The 20,941-nt window shown below is 40.5% G+C and overlaps 2 protein-coding genes across 2 annotated transcripts in view; one reads left to right on the top strand and one right to left on the bottom strand.

Annotated features, from left to right (window-relative positions):
• Window positions 1–15,448, top strand: part of TTLL12 (tubulin tyrosine ligase like 12) — a 28,903-nt gene extending 13,455 nt beyond the window's left edge. Inside the window, exons 5-14 of the mRNA XM_063308266.1 lie at window positions 1,158–1,291; window positions 3,048–3,124; window positions 3,744–3,860; window positions 3,965–4,159; window positions 6,417–6,528; window positions 11,604–11,755; window positions 11,851–11,932; window positions 12,612–12,680; window positions 13,692–13,830; window positions 14,760–15,448. Coding sequence (XP_063164336.1) covers window positions 1,158–1,291; window positions 3,048–3,124; window positions 3,744–3,860; window positions 3,965–4,159; window positions 6,417–6,528; window positions 11,604–11,755; window positions 11,851–11,932; window positions 12,612–12,680; window positions 13,692–13,830; window positions 14,760–14,911 — 1,229 coding nt within the window. The 3' untranslated portion in view covers window positions 14,912–15,448. The remainder of the gene's footprint in view (window positions 1–1,157; window positions 1,292–3,047; window positions 3,125–3,743; window positions 3,861–3,964; window positions 4,160–6,416; window positions 6,529–11,603; window positions 11,756–11,850; window positions 11,933–12,611; window positions 12,681–13,691; window positions 13,831–14,759) is intronic.
• TSPO (translocator protein) overlaps window positions 1–20,941 on the bottom strand; it is a 479,738-nt gene that overhangs the window by 440,532 nt on the left and 18,265 nt on the right. The window lies entirely within an intron of this gene.

Here is a 20,941-nt window from a genome sequence, read left to right as displayed (position 1 = left end):
AACACCTTTGGATCCAAGGAGGGCTACTTGTGCAACTTCACTAGCTTACTAGTTGGAAAGTTAACTGCAATTGGGTTAACAAATTCAATCTGGCAATAAATTTGTCCCTAGAAAAATTTGCTAGCTCATTCATTAACCATCACCTGTCATAGCAAATGGTTCTTAATAGCCTGGGGAAGATAGTGATAGTGATTGCTTAACCTATGAAGTTCTTTAGGACTTGGCACAAAATTATGGTGTGATCCCTTGGCACAGGATCACATTGGCCCAACCAGGTCAGTTTTGCTGGGAAAGTAGACAACCAAGCAAGTAACTATTCAAAAAGTCCTAAATTAAGAGTTTGAGCAGGAATAATGATGGCTGTGAGAACCAGTTTGGTGTGGTGGTTAAGGCACTGGGCTAGAAACCAGGAGACTGTGAGTTCTAATCCCACCTTAGGCACAAAGCCAGCTGGGTGATCTTGGGCCGGTCACTTTCTCTCAGCCCTAGGAAGCAGGCAGTGGCAAACCACTTCTGAAAATCTTACCAAGAAAACTGCAGGGACTTGTCCAGGCCGTCTCCGAGAATCAGACATGATTGAATGGATTAAAAAAAAAGATGGTTGGAACAGGTTGAGTTCCTAAATAGATAAATTAATGATGCAGTCTGACCCTGTGTTCCCCCCTTTTTTGGCTCTTACTGAAACAGATCCTTCTCTTCCTTCTCCCCCTCCCCCCCACCCCAAGGTTGTTACTGCAACTGCAACATTCTTTTAATTCCAACTCCTTTCTCTGAACTGCATGGAAAAAGAGTATCCCCCACTAAACCAGGATAGACAGGTGATAGATTCTGCTCTGCTGGTAGATTTGGGGTGATTCTGAGTCATTGTTGCTCCCCATAGTTCAAGAAGAGCAACAGCAACATGTCACCTTCCCTCAACCCTCCATCCCAATAATTGTATTGCTGAAATGAATGTGTCACCGGGAATGCGTTTTGACAACAAAGGATTGTGAATTCAGTTCAGTTCTGGTAATCACAATGAATTCTTGGATTCAGGCTTATTTAACTCAAGTAGATGCCTGTTGCATCAACCAGAATTTGGGGAGGATCCCAGAAGTCTGCTCTTTTGTCAACCTCTGTTACACAGTTTGGAATTCTTTCAATTCTTTCATTTGCAGAGGAAGTCACCCGGGATTTTGCCTACGGGGAAACAGATTGTTTACTTAGAAAATGTCGGCTGTTGCCATGGCAGTCCAGTGAGGTGCTCAATATCAACTGTTTCGTCACTGAACCCCCAGATGATCACTATCAGGTATAATCTTTTTAAAAAACTAGGATAGATAGGAGTTCATCTAATTTGCCTATAGCCCTACCAGAGTTTCATTCCAGGAAGCTCATGGTGATTCCCAACTGTCGGTAAGTTACAGACATCTTTTTGTGATTTTACATGTTCCATTCTTCTAATTAACATTAAAAGTAGTGCAATATGACATTGCGATACTGCGAATAAGGCTGCAATATTACATTTACATCTACTGTATGTTAGATTCTTTTGGGCTTTCATTCTGGTTGATACAAATGTGGTGGTGTATCATCAGCTGGGTTAAGGTTCTGGGCTAGAAACCAGGAGTCTGAGTTCTAGTCCTGCCTTCGGCATGAAAGCCGGCTGGGTGACCTTGGGACAGTCCCTCTCTCTCGGCCCAACTAGGTGCAATGTAGACTAGCCTCCTTGTGGTGTACCCCAGGCATCGTGACTTGTCACGACTAAATAGTCTACACATCTGGCTGCTGGACCTCACAAGGATTTCCCAGCAAGAAAAAGCAGCGTGAACTGCGAACTGCTATTCCATACGATTAAAAAAAAAAAATCAGCTGGGTGACCTTGGGCCAATCACTCACTCTCAGTCCTAGAATCATGCAGTAGCAAACTACTTCTGAAAATCTAGCCAAGAAAACTGCAGGACTAGCCCAGGCAGTTGTCAGGAGTCAGTACTGACTTGAAGACACTGTGTGTGTGTGTGTGAGTGTCATATTGAATAGAAGAAGAATGGGAATCTGAGAGTGCAGGAGCAGTAGAGATACAAGCAAGAAACGTCATGCATTTTGGAAGGCAGGAACATTGTTTGCCAAAATGCTTTGGCAAAAGGAAAGAGAGCACAGTTGTGCATGTGATAGGCAGAGGGAGAGCCCCCGGAGGCGGTAGGCCTGGTGTGGGGACAGATGTTTGGGCTGACAGGGAAATCAATAAGTACCAGATCCCCTTACGCCAGGAAAGGGGAGACAAGGTGTGTAGCCCCTACCCCCATGGTGACTCGAGACAAGCACTGGAAAATGGAGGAGTACTTTCCCAAGAGGAGGCTTGTGTGTTTTTCCTCTTTTCCCCTGGCTTGTCATCTCACAAGAGACCCACATTAAAAAATAATCATTCACAAGGACAAAAAGAATCAGAAAAATTCTCCCTACAGCCACCAGGAGAAATTTGCCAAATTTTTCCTCATAGCAATGGCAATCAAGCTGGGCAAGGAAGTCCAGGGAGATCAAAATAAACTCCCTGCAGGAGTACAATAATTATAACACTAAATTTACAGAATAAATCCCTTCCCAGAGACAGGGATATAGTCATTGAGAGAAGACCATGCTCAAATGCAGCTCCATGAGTTTAGAAAGAGAAGTGGGCAGAAATTCCAGACTATTCCCTGAGCAAGCACAAAAAGATCTTGAAAAACATTTTGTTTTCATGAGTTCTTAACATGTCTTTTCAACACAAGACTAGACATGTGACCCACTTCTCTGGGCATAAGTCCTGTTGAATTCTGGAGGATACAGGGTTGGAGATGGAAAATTGTTCTTATCAAGTTTGGTAAATGTAGTGTAGACACGGGAAATACATTTTGAATCAAAGCGATGTTCTTTGGTTATTTGTTGGGTTGCTTGATTGTAGCCATCACCCCTTCCTGCCCAACAGGATACAGAGTGAACAGATGGTTCTTGCCAAAGTTCAGAAGTGACTGCTTGCAAAGGATAACATGAAATTAAAACTGATGGGGTTCTCTGTGTCTGTGTTTTAGGCTATATTAACTGAAAACAGAGAAAAACTGCCTACTTCAATAAAGCCTCCCATTTATGAGAAGAATAAAATCTTCAAGTACGTATTTCCAAATCTTTTTGTCTTCTAGATAAGCATCTTTCTGCTGTGGTTATTTTTCAGCAATTAAAGTTACAGCTTTTCAAAGAATGATGGATTCCGATTTGTCTAATTATTTGGTGATCTGAGATGTAGATTCTAATTACTCATCTTTTCCATGGAATGGGCAGTTCAGCAAGATACAGAGAAGCAGAAATGAAGAATGTTGCTCTTAAACTTTTTGTAACAATGAATTTGTGTGGGAGCACACAAAGGAAAGGTAACAGAAGTAGATAGAAAATATGTTACTATGAAAGTAATCAGAAGACAAGACACTTGAGAGGTGATCCTGTCACATGAATCTTTGACAGTCTGTATTGTCTTCCAATCAGTTTTCAAACCCACTTTGAAGTGCTGATATTAAAGCACCAAATTATTGGAAAAAAATCATTTTCTCCTTTACATCTTTGCCCAGCTGCTAATATTACATGGTTCGAAGGTAAGGCAGCATCTCAGAAGGGTTGACCTATTAGACAAATTACTCTTCACAGTAGAATAGAAACACTTTCAGGAGTGGCAGGTGTGCTCATAGCCTCTGAGTTGCATAATCTCTGTTCCCCCTCCCCAATTTTTCTGCTAGAGTTTACACCGATCTCCAGCAGGTGCATCAGAACCTGACTCACCCCTGTTTTGAGTTTACGGACTTGGAGCAAGAAGCTGATATTCTCTACAACTTCTCCCACTTCAAAGATTACAGGTTACACAGCTATTTCCCTGCAAGTAACAATTATTCTTACCGATTCAATATCTGTATATTTGACTATGGAGTCCCCTGTGCTAAATGCCTTCCTTCTCTTTTAGAAAACTAAGTGAAGAAAAACCTCATGTGATGGTGAATCAGTTTCCATGTGAAAATCTCTTGACTGTGAAGGACTGCCTGGCCTCAATTTCGAGGAGAGTTGGAGGTTCAGAGGGACCAAAATGGCTGCCTCATACTTTCAATCTTTGTACAGAATTGCCACAGTTCATCCGTTTCTTTCAACAGCGTGAGAGCAGGTAATGCAGCCATGCATTTTCATCTCCCCTAATGTTAGTGATCCTTCTCACTTTGTAGATGTCCGATGAAAGCTGATAAAGGGGATCTTTATGACACCTCCAGGGCTACTTGTTTTTCTTAGGGAAAAGAATCAAGGTGGGATGATGTCTCATTTTGTGTGATGGCTTTGAAGTTCCTTCCCAGTTTTATAACGTGGGAGAAAGAGACAGAAAATTAGATAAAGATATATTTTATAGATATAGATGTAGAAATATTTTATACATAAAATATATTTTTTTATTTATATCTATTTTATAACTCAGGCTTGGCTAGTCCCACATTGATCCTCTTCTCATGGTTACTAGTGTCCACTTGAATGACACCCCTTTATCCAGTTCTTACAGGAACCATCACAGAAGTCTTTGTTCTGAAAATTTCCCACATCCTGCATAAGCATCATATAAAATCAACTTGATGATGTTATACTGCACTAAATAAACTGTTAATATTAGCTTTGATTATTGCCAACCTTAATTTAATTCTGTTATCAAAATGGGAAGTTATAATTAGTTGTCAGAAAGCCAAAGAATACATCTCTTCAGTATCAAAATTTTGAGGTTTGGGAAGGAGTTTTGCCCCTCAGCTACAAATGGATCAAGAGCACACAAATAGTTTGGAATATTCAAATTTTCTATTTGCAAGAGTATGCTCCCTCTTGCAAAGGGAGCTACTGTATCAGGCAGGTAGTTCACAGCTGCTCCCATTATGAGCTCCTCAAATCAGCTTTTATTATGCTAGAAATGCAAAGTGATTTATTTGATTAGCAGATGGGAAACAATCACATTTTGCCAGTACATTAGTATCATATCAGAGAGCAGGTTTGGTCTAGTGGTTAAGGCGATGGGCTAGAAACCAGGAGACTGAGAGTTCTAGTCCCGCCTGAGGCTTGAAAGCCAGCTGGGTGACCTTGGGCCAGTCCCCCTCTCTCAGTCCAGCCCACCTCACAGGGTGGTTGTTGTGGGGAAAATAGGAGGAAGGAGCATTTGGTATGTTCACTGCCTTGAGTTACTTAGAAAAATAATAAAGGCGGGATAGTTAGAAAATAAATAGGTATGTGTGAAAGCTTTGCAGATATTATAAATGAATTCTGCTCCAAGGAGGTAACAGACAGAGGGAGACAAAGAGTTGAAAAAGGAACAAACAGGTACCAGGAGAAAAAAATATTTTTGAGTTGTTGAGAGTAGTAGAATGGTAAGAATGAAAAGCATTTACTTTTAGACACTTTATAACTTTTAAAACTGGACAGAACTTTTACATCTACTGTTGAGAGTTCAGGATACACTTCCTTACAAGTCCTAACTTTATTTTTGCCCTCTCATAGTTCATTGAAGCCCCCAGATCCCTTGAGATTTTGGTAATATGTTGATAGAGCAGATACATATATGAAAGCACAGTAAATGCATCAGTCAACAATCTCACTTTAAACCAATATACTCTTTAGTAGAAAAATAAATGAATTATTGCCTATAGAGAAAACCGCTATGTCTTTAGGTCCACCGTAAGACTTATTTGAACTCTGGTTTCATATTGACTCGGGCACTGTCGCCTTGTGTTAGGCTATAGCCCTCTTCACATATCTTCAGTTGAACATGTAACTAGTGTGAGTAGGCCTCTCCCTTTAAGTCAGGCTGGTTGACGTTACACTGAATTACTGGGTATTCATGGGTACAGCACAATCATGAGTACAGCATAAAGCTTCCATGTGGGTTGGATTCCAGTTCGTGTGAAAGCATTCAAATAACAAAGAATGGTCTCTGTTACACACACCTCATGCTGTAACTATGGATGACTACAGTTCACTGATGACTAGTATATTTACATATTAGATTTATACTGTGTCTTTCCTTCAGAAGCTCAAGAGAGCATTCTGAATGAAATTGAATTAAGGCAATCTTAATTCAATTTCCCATGCAGTAGATTGGATCAAGAGAGTGACTGATTCAAAGTCACCCTGTGAGATCCCATGGCTGAGGGTGGATTTGCTCCTGAATCTCCCCAGTCCTGGTCCAACACCTTGATCGGTGTGCTACGCTGATTTTCTACATATGCAGTTGAACAGGAATCATTTGGATTTCTTAAAAGAAAATATTGGAATTAAAACAAACATTAAACTTGGTGGATCACAAGTTGGGCACCATGATGAAAGTAGATCTGAGGAAAAGACGCTTGCTTCAAACATTAAACACAATGTCCTTTCTTCTGTGGGTTCTAATCTAGAGGAGAAGACAACCACTGGATTTGCAAACCATGGAATCTGGCCAGAAGTCTGGACACTCACATCACCAAGAGCCTTAACAACATCATCAGACAGAGAGAGAGCATCCCTAAGGTCAGAAAGAAGGACCCTTTGCAAACAATGGCTGCTCTTTTTCTGGAAAAGTCTGAAGCAAATCAAGTTTTCTTTTTCCTTCCTTCATTCCTTTCTTTTGTGGCTGTATGAACTTGCCATTACACTGCAGTGTTTGAAGCATTATGCTTTCTTCATAGTACAAGCCACATCTCTATTTCAGGACAATAAGCAAATCTTGGTCTAGCAGTTTTTAATTCCTTACGCTCTTCCGTAAAGAATTTTCATGGCACTTTCTTCCATGGGCCATTAATTTTTCAGTATAAATTATATTGTTAAATTCACTTCCAACTCCAGTTTCAAATGTGTAATAGCATGCTTTGGTAGGAAAAGTCTTGAAGACTGCCTTAATTCAAGTTGGTTTCATGATTTCTGTTGATATGTTTAGTTAGGGTTATGTAAACATTAAGAAAATAATTATGAAACCATTACACTGTTTTACGCATCTAATTTCAGATATCAGTGACTTAGTATGTTCTTGTAGACCTTCCTTATAGATAAATGTGTGTAGGTTTAAAATTCTCCCTGAAAATAAGTAACTGTTGTTCAGATGACGGGTAATGTTTTTACCCAAATTGCACTTCTTCAGGCTTCTAGAGACAGGGTGAGCTGCTTCATCATGTAGAAACCCCTTGCCTATATAAAATAGCATTTCCCCATAGTTTTTGTAAAGGCTTATATGTTTAGAAAGGATAGTTGCATATTGTGGGCTGGGAAGAAAGGATTCAAAGATGCAACTATATCACTCCAAAACGTTTGCAGTCTAAAATTTTGCCACTCAGTTCTCAGATTGTATAATGCTAGCTGTAATTATTTGTATGTAGAACACCTTTATTTATATAATTGTATTTTTTATACTGCCACAATTCATAGGACTCCCAGCAATTTACATAATTTTTTTAAAAAGTGAACATCAATATCAAATGTAAAAAGCAGCAAATGCAATGAAGTGACACCACTTCATTCTCCAGATGATCTCTAGGACAATTTCCAGTGAGAGTACCAGCCTAACCTCAAAAGGGAGTTCATTCCAAAGAGAGGAGGCTGCAACCAAAAACCCAGCCCATAAGCCCTGCCCGCCTTGACCTTCCAAGCCTATCGAGCCACCAATGGATTGTGGGCAGATGGGCTGGGTGGTTTGGACCATCCACTTCTACACCGAGGAGGTGATCTGGCAAGTACCAGGGTGCCAACCTATGTAGGGCTTTATTGATAGAAAAAACACTTTGCATCATGCTTGGAAACATACTGGCCACCAATTCAGTGACGGCAAAAAGGAGACTGATGTGATTATAGTGACTCTGCTTCACCAAAGTGCAGGTTGTTACAGAACCCATTTCGGCTGTCTTCAAAGGCCGCCCCACATAGAGCACATTGCAGTAACTCAGTCTGGTAGTGATGAGAGCCTGAGTCGCTATCGCCAAGGCTCCCACTCTGGATGGCATCACAGTTGAAATGCCAGACAAAACCAGACAAAGGCCCTCCAGACAACCTCATCCCCCCCCCCCAATCTATCAGTAGTTGTAGTTCAGGAGGATCCCCAAATCATTGACTTGCTCCCTCTGAAAAACTGAGAGAAACACCACTGGGGATTACAGCCACGGGAAACAAACAGTTACTCCATCTTGCTTGGGTTCCGCTTCAGCCTGTTAGTCCCACCCATAACTGGGTTCAAGCCTTCTGGAGCATTTCTGGTCAACCAGAATGGAGGTATGCATACAACTATCACCAGCACACTGATGATCTCTCACCCCAAAGCTATGACTGACTCTCCCAGTGCTTTCATAGAAATGGTAAACAAGGGGAAGAGAATCGAGCCAGGAGGGATCCCGTAAGTAAGGGCCCTCAAACAGAGCTTTCCTCTGCTGCCACTGACCGGTGCCCCCGAACTGCCATCCCTCGGGGGGTCCAAGAGGAGACTGTGGTCTGCAATATCCACGGAGAGGCCCCAAAAGTCCAGGGAGGGTGCACTCCCCCATCTCAAGCTCAACAAAAGCTATCAGCCAAGGCAACCACTTCCATTTCCATCCAATGACTGGAAAGGATACGTGTGATGTACTTCGAGGGGATGCTGTAGTTGGTGTCCCCTCCTGCACCCTCTTCTGAGGGTGGATTTGCACGCTGACAGGTTCACATTGCTGTGGAAACAAGCACAGGCTGGCCCACCTCCTCGGAAGAGACGAGCCTCCTCTCCCCTGTCACTGAAGGAGGGGAAGAAAGCAAGCAAGAATCTAACCGTTTAGGATTACCTACATAGAAGGATCACATATGAAAGCACACATGCAAGGTCCTTGGCCGCCTTCTTAATAGAACTCAAGATTTGTTCCTTGAATGTTCATTTAGTCCTGAAGGAGCCAGGAAAGACACGAATCGAGCCTATCCATCGTGTGGAGGGAATGGGCAGTGATCAGTCTTACCTGACCACCATCAGTCTGCATCCAGATCACACCACCTGCTCTGAAGTAAAGGCAAATTCTAGCACATGTCCATCAGTGTGAATTAGGCCAAATATTACTTGGTATAAGCTCATGGTTGTCATGAACTGAGCCTTCCCAGAACCAGCATCCAGGGCATGGAGATTAAAATCCCCCAGTTCCCGCAACTAGAATAACTCCAGAACCAGTCTGGATATCAGGTCTAGGAGTTCAAACAAGGTTCCTGAATCTGTCAATACAGGAACAGCATCACTGTTCAGTCCCCATTTGTCCCCAACTATATAGGCATTCACTCCCTGCCATTCCTAGAGCAGGCAAGGTATTTTTTGTAACTGTAACTACTACTGCTACCCACCCATGGACTCAAGGTTGCTAAAGAATCAAAAGGGCAGATCTTTGATAAGGCCGTATCACTTTCCTTGCCCAAAAACTTTCAGCCATGGCCACTTATTCATCCACGATTAGATCTTGGATGAACACCACCAGTCTGACCACCTGGACCTAGGAGTGGGGCATTTAAGCTAGAAATCGAAACTAGGGCTAATTGTCAGTCTCTCTTACCTTGTAATGACTTCCTTTACATACCTTCTGTGGCCTGTCACTATTAACAATTCCCCCTCCACAGGGTCATTTATGACTCTTCCCCACGTCATTTCACAGACCCAATCCACAATCCATAGTCCCTGTAATGTTATGTGGGAATGACCTTGAGAGACAAGGGGAATTGAGGCTGCCTAGGGAACAAACAGGGACGTGGTGGCGCTGCGGGTTAAACCGCTGAGCTGCTGAGCTTGCCAATCAGAAGGTCGGCGGTTCGAAACCACGCGGCGGGGTGAGCTCCTGTTGCTAGTCCCAGGTCCTGCCAACCTAGCAGTTCGAAAACATGCAAATGTGAGTTGATTAATAGGTACCACTTTGGTGGGCAGGTAACGGCGTTCCGTTTAGTCGTGCCAGCCGCATGACCACGGAAGTGTCTACAGACAAACGCCGGCTCTTCGGCTTTGAAACGGAGATGAGCACCACCCCCTAGAGTCGGACACGACTGGACTTCACGTCAAAGGAAACCTTTACCTTTACTACTACGGAACAAACAGATAAAAGGGTGAGGAAGAGATGGGCGGCTATAGAAATCAAACAAACATGTACATACATACATACCCACAACTGCATAAAGGATGGAGAAAGAAACTTTGTACTTTGAGACTTGCAAGATTGATGTCAGCCTCTCAGGTAGACCAGACAAGAAACATGACAAGATGAGGTAATTCTATGTTGTTGTAGGGCTATATAAACAGAATCTTGCAAGTCTGAAAGTACAAATCTCACACCGTCTCTTTTTACAGCCTGATAAGTTAGGACGGATCCTTTCTAAGTTTCTTTCTCTGTCCATTATGCAATTGCAGGCTCCTCAAGCTTTTATCTGATCATTCCCTAGGCAGCATCTCTTCCCCTGTCTCTCAAGGCCATTCCCACATACCATTACAGTCCCCTACCAATCATCCCACATCCAGTACCTTAGTCAACCCAAGTCTGGAAGCTAGTACATAGCTAGCCAATCTCACCAGCTTCCAACAGCTGCCTCACCCTAATTCTGTTCTTGTCCACCACGGGAGACACATCTGACAGTTTGATATCCACCACTATCAGCTTTGTCCTACTATCTGAAGTTCCAATACTGGTATCATGCTCTTGACAGACCATCAGAAGTGTGAGAGTTTTATCACCTCCATAGCTTTCCTCCATAACTTTATTGCTGTGATGGCTCACCAGAGTTCTGAGCCATTTTGTTGTCTCAGCTGTTTTCTTGCACAGTTCTCCTCCATACATCCTGCCTTTCTTTCTCTTCTACTTCCTTCTCTTTTCATTTCTCTCCAACTCTTTCCATAGCCAGCTCTGTCCTTCTCTCCAGTCCACCACCAGCTCTCACCGGTACTGCCTTTGTCCCAGCTGTTTATCTTAGATCTTTTTCCAACCGTTGCTATATTTTCTCTTCCACTTTTCTCCTCTGGACTTGCCAGTGATGTTCCAACAAAATTCTTGCAAACAGAGCGGTCATATCCTGAACTTGACTACAGCTTTATGGCTCCAGTGGTCCAGCACCTCCAGCTATCCTTACTGGGACAGCTCACACCTAGCAGCAGTTCTTTCAACAGTCCAGTCATCCTAATTCTAGTAGAGCAGTCTCATATTCACACACAGCTCCATTTTACAATTCACCATGATGGTTAAAAAAAAAAAGCTTTTTGCCTTATTAGTTTATTTATTACTAATAAACTATTTATTATTTGGTATGCCACCAAATCTGGAGTAGCTCATGAATAAGAGTTGGGTATGAAATGACTTATATATGTTTATGCCATTCAATACCCACTTACATTCCCAAATTCTAGTGATTTTTTTTTTAATTCTGGGAACTTGACACAGTTTACCTATTCAGTATATTTCAACTTTCTCATCTTTCAAAATGGCACATCTTACAGGTTCTAAATTGCTTTAGAATCTGTAGTTGCTATCTTGCTTTGAGGAGTTGGTTCAGAATTATAAGCTGCCTTGCATGCCCAAGATTGGCTGTTTCGAAGCAAAATTTATTTCCATCTTTTTAAAATTTTTCTGTTCTTTTAGGTGGTGTCTAAATATATTGAAAATTCGGTCTTGTTTCATCTTGAAGATGTGGGACTGGTTAAATTTGACATTCGGTATATCGTGTTGCTGAGATCAGTTAAGCCACTCAAACTGTATGTTTATGATGTGTTTTGGCTCCGGTTCTCAAATAGGTAATCATCATCTTCTACAGTGATTTTAAGTTTGCAGAATTTCTGAATTTCATAAAATAACTTCATGTCCCTGCCTATTTTTTTCCTTCTTTAAGGCCATTTTCGCTTGATGATTTAGATGATTATGAGAAGCATTTTACTGTTATGAATTATGCTCCTGGGGTATCTTTAAAACAAGTGAGTAAATGATAACAAGGAAATGAGAGGTTGCGTTCAAACTGTGATGACATTGATATAGCAGGATGCATGTTAGGTTGAAGGTGAGGCCATAGGACTGGATCAGTTAGGAGTGCTTGTGGGCTGCCCTGTTGAAGATCAGCACGTTGGAATTTAAAAGATTGTCTAGGAATATCCATAACGCTGCCTCTATTTCTTAGAAGAAAGGTAAGATGCAGATGTGAAGAATACCCACCAAAGCTTTAAAAAATAGCATCCCAGGAATTGTAGTTTGTGTTATTTCTCATAACACAACTGTGTGGATTGGATGTATGAATAAATGAGTATAAGAAGACATAAACAAATTTTAATATGTATTCCAAAACTTGTTTGAGGCACAGTGCAGCTAGTCTGTAATGAGCCAGCCAAAGGTTATGATGGAAAGGAGACTGATTGCACAAGCTGAGTTTCTCTTCCTCAGTCTTTGGATAAACCCAACAAAATTAATAACATAATTGGGTAAGCGTTTCAGAATAGGCTGTGGGCCTCATTGCTTGAAAGGCTGGCTGTTCTTCACAGGTCTCAGATTTTTACAGAACAATCAGTGGAGGAAGGAGATAATTCTAACTAAGAAAGTGAAGTTACAGTTAAAACTAAGGCAAGGGAAAAAATTCATAATCAAATGGCTTTTTATTTGCAGATCCACTATAATGAATTTATTCCACTTTTTGAGAAGCAGTACCCTGAATACTCATGGAAAACTGTTGAAGTAAGTCAAATCACTGAAAGTAAGTCAATAACTGAAAGAGTTATTTAATTTTTCATCAGCTTGCTTCCAATTTCTGTTATAAATCACTTAAATTAGTATTTCTCATACAGAAGACAAAGGTGGTCCTCACTTAACACTAATTGGGACTGGGAACACCATAGCTAAGCGATGAGGTCGTAAGTCAAAAAACCATGTGACCATGCTGCTTAGTGACGGCAGTTCCAGCAGTCCCAGTAGTCCCAGTTGCTGCTGTTAAGCAAGAACCGTGCAGGTCATTAAGTGAGGATCTCACATGACCAGGACTTGCGATTTCCTGCAGGCTTCCCCACTAACTTTGCTTGTTGGAAGCTGGCAGGGAATGTTGCAAATCACAATCACATTACTGCCGAATGCTATGATGGCTGTAAGTAGGAGGACCAGTTGTAACCACCACTTGTTCAGCACTATTGTAAGTTTGAACGGTTGCTGAACAAGTGGTTGTTAAATGAGGACCACCTGTACTGCACAAAATGGGTCCACTCTTTCGGTTTGTACAGTTGGAGTAATAATACACATCAAGATAAGCTTCACTCCATATGTACAGGACTTCATTGACTTGATGCATCCCAAGTGCAGATATTATTGCTATCCTACACAGTCCGTACTGGATTAAAGGAAACCAGTTTTTTTTAATCTAAAACAGTTTTTTTATTTTGGGGGAGGAAAGGGGAGGTTAATGGTGTGCATACAAAATCCACGGAATGGGCTGCTTCTTGCTTTCAATAGCCTCCACTTCCACTCTTAGCTCTTAGCATTGGGCTCCAGCTTGCCTAGTCCCCGCTTTGCATGGGCAGAAGCTGTGCTGGCTGGAGCTCTGGGGAAGCCCTTCAAGAGAAGGAGTTCATGTCGAGACTTTTGGCGGAAAGCAAATCCACAGACGTTCCTCCTACCTTGAGAATGCTGTATCCACTCTTAGTTTTTAAAAATGAAAAAGTGCTCAGGCTCATCAGCATCTGCATTTCTTGTCCTTAGAAAGACATCTTTAAGGCATTTGTTGAGTTGTTCCGAGCAGCTTGTGCCAAGCCGGCACCGCTTGGCATCTGTGATTATCCATCTTCACGAGCTCTGTATGCCATCGACCTGATGCTGAAGTGGGAATCACCTGGTGATGGTGAGTCCCGCCTGCTTATTTTTGGTCACTATTCTGAAACTCAGCAAAGGCTCAAATAAAACAAAGGTGGGATATAACTGAAATAAACCACCTGGGAGGGAGTTTTATCCCTGTTATTAGTAGCTATTATATTATTGTTGCAGCAAATGGGGAAAAATCCTTTGTGTTTGTTTTTTTGGGGGGATTCAGTGGCATCATGTTGCAAAAGAAATTGGCCAGATCTTGGTGAATCCCAGCCTTAGTTTTAAAAGCAGTTTTTCAGTTTCTTGTTCATAAAGAAAAACAAGTGTGATGTTTTGGAATTTCTTTAAACCTAGCTATAGTAATATAATATTAATATGTGTAAAAGATTGCATGTGGAAATAATTTCTGCATTGTCCTTGGAAGTACCTGTAATGAACAGCATGGAAAGGAACTGTGGGAACTGCCCAGCCCCCCCACCCCAAAACCACCCCTCTCTTAAGCATTAGTTAAGCACCCCAGTTGACTGGCACTGTGGAAGTAGAAGTGCTTCAAGTTTGAACCTGGGTTATTTCGAGCTTAAAACACTCCTAGCAGCTGTTTCCTAAGATATCAGAGAGATCCCTACTTCTTAACCATCTCAGCCTCTTCTTCCTATAATGCAGATCACAGAGATAGCCATTGTGGGTGTTAAGTATTGGGGCTGATGTGACCCAGAGAAAAGGGTGGGGCGTTTTCAGTTCCAGGAGAGGCAGGACAGACAGGAAAGGATTCCTTCTGCAAAGCGGGCAGGAGGGACTGGAGGGAAATTGATTTGGGGGCCTTCTTTCTCACTGACCCGCAGAGGAAGGCTTTGTCTTCCAGCGACTAGGCCACTTCCAGTTAAATCCAGTTTCTGCTTTCTTTTGCCCTTTTTTTTTTAATGGTTTGGTAGTTCACTGGTATTTTTGAATTTATCTGTCTTCTAGGGAAACAATATATGCAACCCCAGATTCTAGAAGTGAATTTCAACCCCGATTGTGACAGAGCATGCAAATACCATCCATCGTTCTTCAACGATGTCTTCTCTACTCTCTTTTTGGATGAGCCCAACAACTGCCATGTGACCTCTATTGTTTAGGTCCACATAGCTTAACATGGCTAATGTGTGTTTCAGAATGGTATATTTCAGTTCTCTGAGCTGCTTATGCAAATATTTTTCCTAAAGTGTCTGTCAAAACAAAATGTCCCATCGGTCATGTAGAATACATGCATAATTTAGTCTCAAGAAGTAGTTTGCTTTTGCAAAAACCCGCATCAGTCTGCTTGATTTGTCCTAGCTTGCTTTAACAAAGTAAAGTATGCTTTTAATGTACATTGAAGATCACTGAAGTTTAGTAGCAAATCAGTTTCATCTTTGGCTGTAATTAGCATGTTTTTGATTTGTTTCTGTGGGAGTATATCTGTACAGCATTTTTCAGCTTGCTTTACTTTCTGAATATACTGCATTTGAAGTAATTGAAGCCATTATTTTACCCAGCAGAATTGTGTTCCCACCTACTTCCTTTAAAATGCTTTGCTTGAAAATAATACAAAACAAATCATTTCAAAGGTTCAGCTGCCTCATGTGACCATTGATATTTCAATTTTATTTGTAATAAACAGTATCAGCAAAGTATGCAAATTTGCCTTTGATGTAATTTGAATTTCATGATAAAGATGCAGTAGAGAAGAAAAGCCACAGGTGGTTCTTTGCACCACAGAAGCTTCTTTGGGGTGTCTCCTTCAGCATGAAAGATTCAAATCATGGCTCAATTCCCAATGCCTACTGTGGATGCAGCAGGGTTTTTTTTCTTTTTGAAATATTAAGGGTTTTTTTTCTTTTTGAAATATTAAACATATGCCCTTTACCTTTTAACTAATGCCACTGAGAGCCAGTTCTTTTCAAGTTCTTTAATGGTTTCAGGACGATTCTGTGGGGGTAAGAAGGCCTGGGGTCATGTTTGGTCTGCTTTGCAATTAGTAAAGATAAATTCTTTAAATTTTTAATTATTTTAGGATCTTTATTTGCCAAAGAAGCTGTACATAGAACTTTCTAAGTGTTCAAAGCAACCTGGGCAGGATGTGTTGCTTGAATCGTGCAGCGTGAAGCCCAAATCCTTAAAACAGGAAACCTCTATTTTGTGCCCTTGAGTGTCCAAATGAACTTTTCACACCTCCATGCAAAACTCATGACTTTTTTTTTCACACAGTTGTTTCATAATGAGTGTTCCTTGCAGAAATGGTCAGTGCTCTCATGGCCTAATTGTGTCTATAATAATATTACAGCATCACCAGCATAAAGCAGTATAGATATCAGTCTATTTGTAAGTGCCTGGTTGGCACTGCATCTGAGAGATGGCCTTCAGGCTGCCTTCCCAACTGTCTGTTGGTTGAAGATGGCTTTAAGTTTGTTCCAAATAATTTCCCTAGAGGTGGAATCAGAGACCTGCTTAGGATCTACTGACAGGACAAGGGCTAGTTTAGGTAACTCGGTATATTTTTCAGTATCAATCTGATCTAATAGAAAAGCCTGCTAAAATCCTGCCTGTTCCTCAGGGAGTTCTTTTCTTGTAGCCAATCTAAAAATTACTTTTTTAAAAAAAATAATTTTTATTAAAAGATTTTACATGAATAATAAATACATTCAAAGAAAGAAAAAAGAAAAATATTAGCAAAGTATGGGAAAAAAAACAAAAGATAGAAAAAAGAGGAAAATAAAAAGACAGAAAGCATGAAGAAAAAAATTATATATATAAAGAAATGACTTCTGATATGCCTCTTGGCAGTTATACATACAATTCTAATCAAACCACTCTCCAATTTCATCATAATTCCCTCCTCTCTATAACCTATTCTTTCTAATCATCAAAACCATAAATCACAAAATCGTTTTCTTTCTCATGCAAGAAGTCCATAAGCGGTTTCCAGTCATTGATGAATGTCAATAATGGCCTTTTTCTAATTTTGTTTTATTCGTGTCAGAAGCATCACAATTAAAATAAGGCATACTGTAAAACATAGAATATAAAATATAAAAGTTAGAATATATAAAAGTTAAACAGATCTTGCCCAGAAACTGGCAACATTAATTGCATTCTGTTGTGCTGTCATGAGGTCCTCAAATGTGGGCACAGAGGACAAGTGTACATGCGTGTTGTTGTCTGCATGTCTCCAGATTCACAAACGGCAGAGGCCACCAGATCGCCCCATTTGTTCAGAATATCTCTGGATCTTGTTACGCCTGTGTGCAGTCTGTTTAGCAATTTCCATACTTACCAACTTTCGCCAGACCCAGGTGCCAGCTCCTCTGCTGGTTCCATCCAGTGTTGGTTCTTTGTAGCTGGGTCCAGTCTTACCTTTAAATTCATTGAAATCTTCCGTCGACCTAAGGAAACTTTTCCTGGATTTTAATTTCTGAGGAGCTGGTTGTAGGACATAAAGAGGGTGTTGTTTGGATGTTGATGATTTAAGCTTCTCTCTGTATGCTGCTGCTTCTCTACTGGACAGCAGGTGGGGCAGTGCCGGCTAGGTGGTAGATCTTACCTAGAGAGGTAGGTTTCTCTAATCAAAGAAGTCAATTTGTCCCTCTCTGCAAGTTCTGTCAGTTTCACCAACCGTTCCTCCACGGTGGGTAATGCTGAATCTTTCCATCTTTGTGCATACAATAGTCTCACCACAGTAATCATATTTTGAAATAATCTTCCATGCCTCTTTTCTGTTTATCCATCAATCCTAAAAGGCTTCAATTGAATATTAATCTTTAAAATCCTTTGTATCAATGTATATATTTGAATCCAAATTTTTTTAGCTTTTTTACATATCCACCAAGCATGATAGAATGTCCCTTCATGTTGTTCACATTTCCAACACACATTTGAAATGCCTTTATACGTTCTAGATAATTTCTCTGGTGTCATGTACCAATGATACATCATTTTATAAAAATTATCTTTTAAGGTCATAACACAATGTAAATTTCAGCCCTTTTAACCACATATTTTCCCATTGATCCATCTGCATATTATAACCAAAATTCTTAGTCCATTCTTTAACCTGTTCTTCCTCTGTTTCAAATTTCAACAAAAATTTATACATTTTAGCAATTACATGATCATCGGTACACAATTGTACTTCAAATTCTTTCTTACTTGGCTTCATACCATGTCTTTTTATCCATTTTAAATCTTTGTGGTAACTGTAAATGGGAAAACCATTGACAACTATATCTTTCTGCCATTAGTTGCTCTCTTGATTTAATTTTTTATTCCCCTTAATGATTTTCCAATAATTACTGGTATGTTAACCATTCATCTTTGCCTGTTGTTTCTCTTCTGTAAAATGCTTCTTGGGCTGAGATCCATAGAAGTGTTTTCAGGCACAGCCTGGTTTTATATCTATTCCATATTCACAATATGGTATGTCTAATAAAACAATTTTTAAAATCCACATTAATTTTAACATTAACTTTACCATAAGTATCCATGCCATCCAAACCTCAGGTTGTTGTCTTGTAACTCTAAAAGTGTCTTGTTTCTCAGCAACACCCATTCTAATCTAAATATTTCTAACAGAGGTATATAACATAGATCACTGGATCCCACTGTTCATATCTCACTGGGTAGTAATTGGCTGGGACATCTTTCTTTCTAGAAAGAATAGACATGGTAGAGACCATTTTATTAATGTAGTAAAACCAGCACAGGAGCCCACCAGTCAGAACAGGTTTGTATCAGGTCAGGGGGATTAAGTCCACACCTGAAGTGTTTCCGAGTTTTGACTGCCTAATTAATTTGATGCAGGCCACTCCAGTCCAGGCTCATCTCAACATCTGGAAAGTTCTCCCTTCCATATAATGCTTGAAAATATATTTCCCAAGTTATTGCTGAGATATTGGACTCTAGGTGAGGGGGATGACTTTTCAGTCCTACAGCTAGATGCCAGAATTTGGCAGCATGTTTTGCAAGGGCTGTCGGTATCAGCTAAGTCCAAATTGCATGCATTGCCTCTCTCTTGAGTAGTAAGTATAGCCAAATTACTATAGATTGACTTAGGTCTTCCATTAGGTATGATGTCAGTTATGTCCAATGAGTTGTCCAGAAAAAAGGGAGTTTCATGATGGGAAACCAGCTTTCAGAAACTGAAAAGGTTTTTATTGCATCTACTTCTTTTGGGTCATTTTTTTAGTGTTCACCTGGTCCTCCTCCTCATGCTCCAAGAGTCATCACTTGAGCCATCCATCCCAGGTTAGAGCTCTGAATACCCTTAATATTTCGTTGGATTTGCCAAGGAAGAAAAGTTGCTGGATCATTCTCAAGACTAGTTCCTTTGTTATGCTTCTCTTAGCATACACACCCACACCAAGAAGCTGTCACCACTAGGCCGACCAGAAGTTCAGCTGCAGTGCATGTTACCAGTAGGGTCTGTTTATGGTTCTCAAGCATCTTCTGCATTTCATCCTCCTGGTTCTGTTCCAAAGGAGTAAGTCAGCCTTGCTTGCAGATCCTCATCTGTAATCTTTTTCTCCATGGTAGCTCTGGGGTTTCATATAAACTGGGCAATGGTGAGCTCAATATAAGGGGGCATTGCTGAGGTGGCAGTGGAGCAGAAGCTTTCCTGCTGAGCTCCTTGTGCCATTTTATTTGTTTTATCTGTTTTTATAAATAGCCTAGCTACACATTTTAATTTTGATTTTGTTTTATTTATAATCACATTCTCTGAGAGATTTTAAATCTAAACACCAAGTCCCTAAAATATCATAAAGCCTTTAGATACAGTTTGCGAACACTGAAGCAATGGAGAAGCAGCATGACAAGACAAGTCCAGGCCCACAGGCTCTACCTAAACCTACCAGGCAGCCAAAAATTGACGACTACATGATACACAAGAAAACTGCGCGTAAAAATAACAACAAAATAAATTTTATTTATTTATTTTTCAAATTTTGCCACCACCCATCTCCCCCTGGGCAGTTAGAAGAGGGACTCTGCTCCAACCCTACCTCTAATGGTTACAATATATTAACTGGAATTAACTGGGATTTGGAAACAGAAATTGAAAAACAAAAACTATTAGCGCTGTCCTCTACTTTGCATGAGAAATCAAATCATTTGATTGAATTCCTGCCTCTATTAGCCTCCCCTACTGTTAATATATCTCTGATGAGGGAAGAGCAAGTCATTTGCCAAAGGACTTTACAACAGACTTTGCTGCTAGACAATGTCTATTAACTACACAAACTATAATTTCCATTTTTGAATATTTAACCTCTATAAATACAAAGGTGGACTTTTAAAAAACAGCCTTTGGAACTTTCATGCAGAGTTATGCAGATAAGCTAACAGTTTTTATAGTAACGCAAAACATTGGCACTAACTCCCATCTGTTTATTTTGCCAAAGGAAACATTACTCGGGAGAAAAATTAAGATTAGGAAGGACAACTGATATAGGCAGCCTCACTCTCCACCAAAGAGTTAAACCCAAACAAGTACAGCCATGCAAGCAATTAAATTGCTTTAAGGACTGTGCTGAACAGAACTAACACTGGACATGGTCTACCAGAAGAACTATCATTCTGTCACTTGGCTCTCTTCTCCAATGCCAACGTCATATGATCGATCTAAGTGTTGTCAAATGGCTTCCTAGCGTGACAGGGCACAAAAGAGTTCTACTGTCTGAACCATTCCACTATCCCCTGCATGCTGTTTAAAATGAAATCTTTTCTTGCTAATACCCGCTACATATTTTCTGAGATGAAAAAAGGACCGCACTCTTTGGTTCAACATTTCAAGCAGACTCCACTGCCTCGTGCTACGGGCAATGTTCCAAACAATAAAAACCACAGCAGAGTGAGCTTTTGTGGTTCTGGGGAAGATGGACAAATTATACTTTCAGATGATTATTTTGCAACTCTCTTCAGAACTAAGTGTGCAAAAACAGCAATTGATTTATTAAAGCATCCCTGGAAAAATGCAGCCTGACCATGACATCCACAGATAATTATTAGATTTTTTTTTAAATTATTCTCCCTCTGCTCTAAGATAGTAATATTTGAACATCAGCATCTTCTTGGGTTGCTCAGGTACCAATAAGGAGGGCTGAGCTTTTTGCCAAAGATGAGGCCTCCTTATG

The sequence above is a fragment of the Candoia aspera genome, chromosome 7 (assembly GCF_035149785.1).
Source record: "Candoia aspera isolate rCanAsp1 chromosome 7, rCanAsp1.hap2, whole genome shotgun sequence".
NCBI lineage: Eukaryota > Metazoa > Chordata > Lepidosauria > Squamata > Boidae > Candoia > Candoia aspera.
Note: the sequence above shows the minus strand (reverse complement) of the source record. Positions and strands in the feature narration are given on the sequence as shown.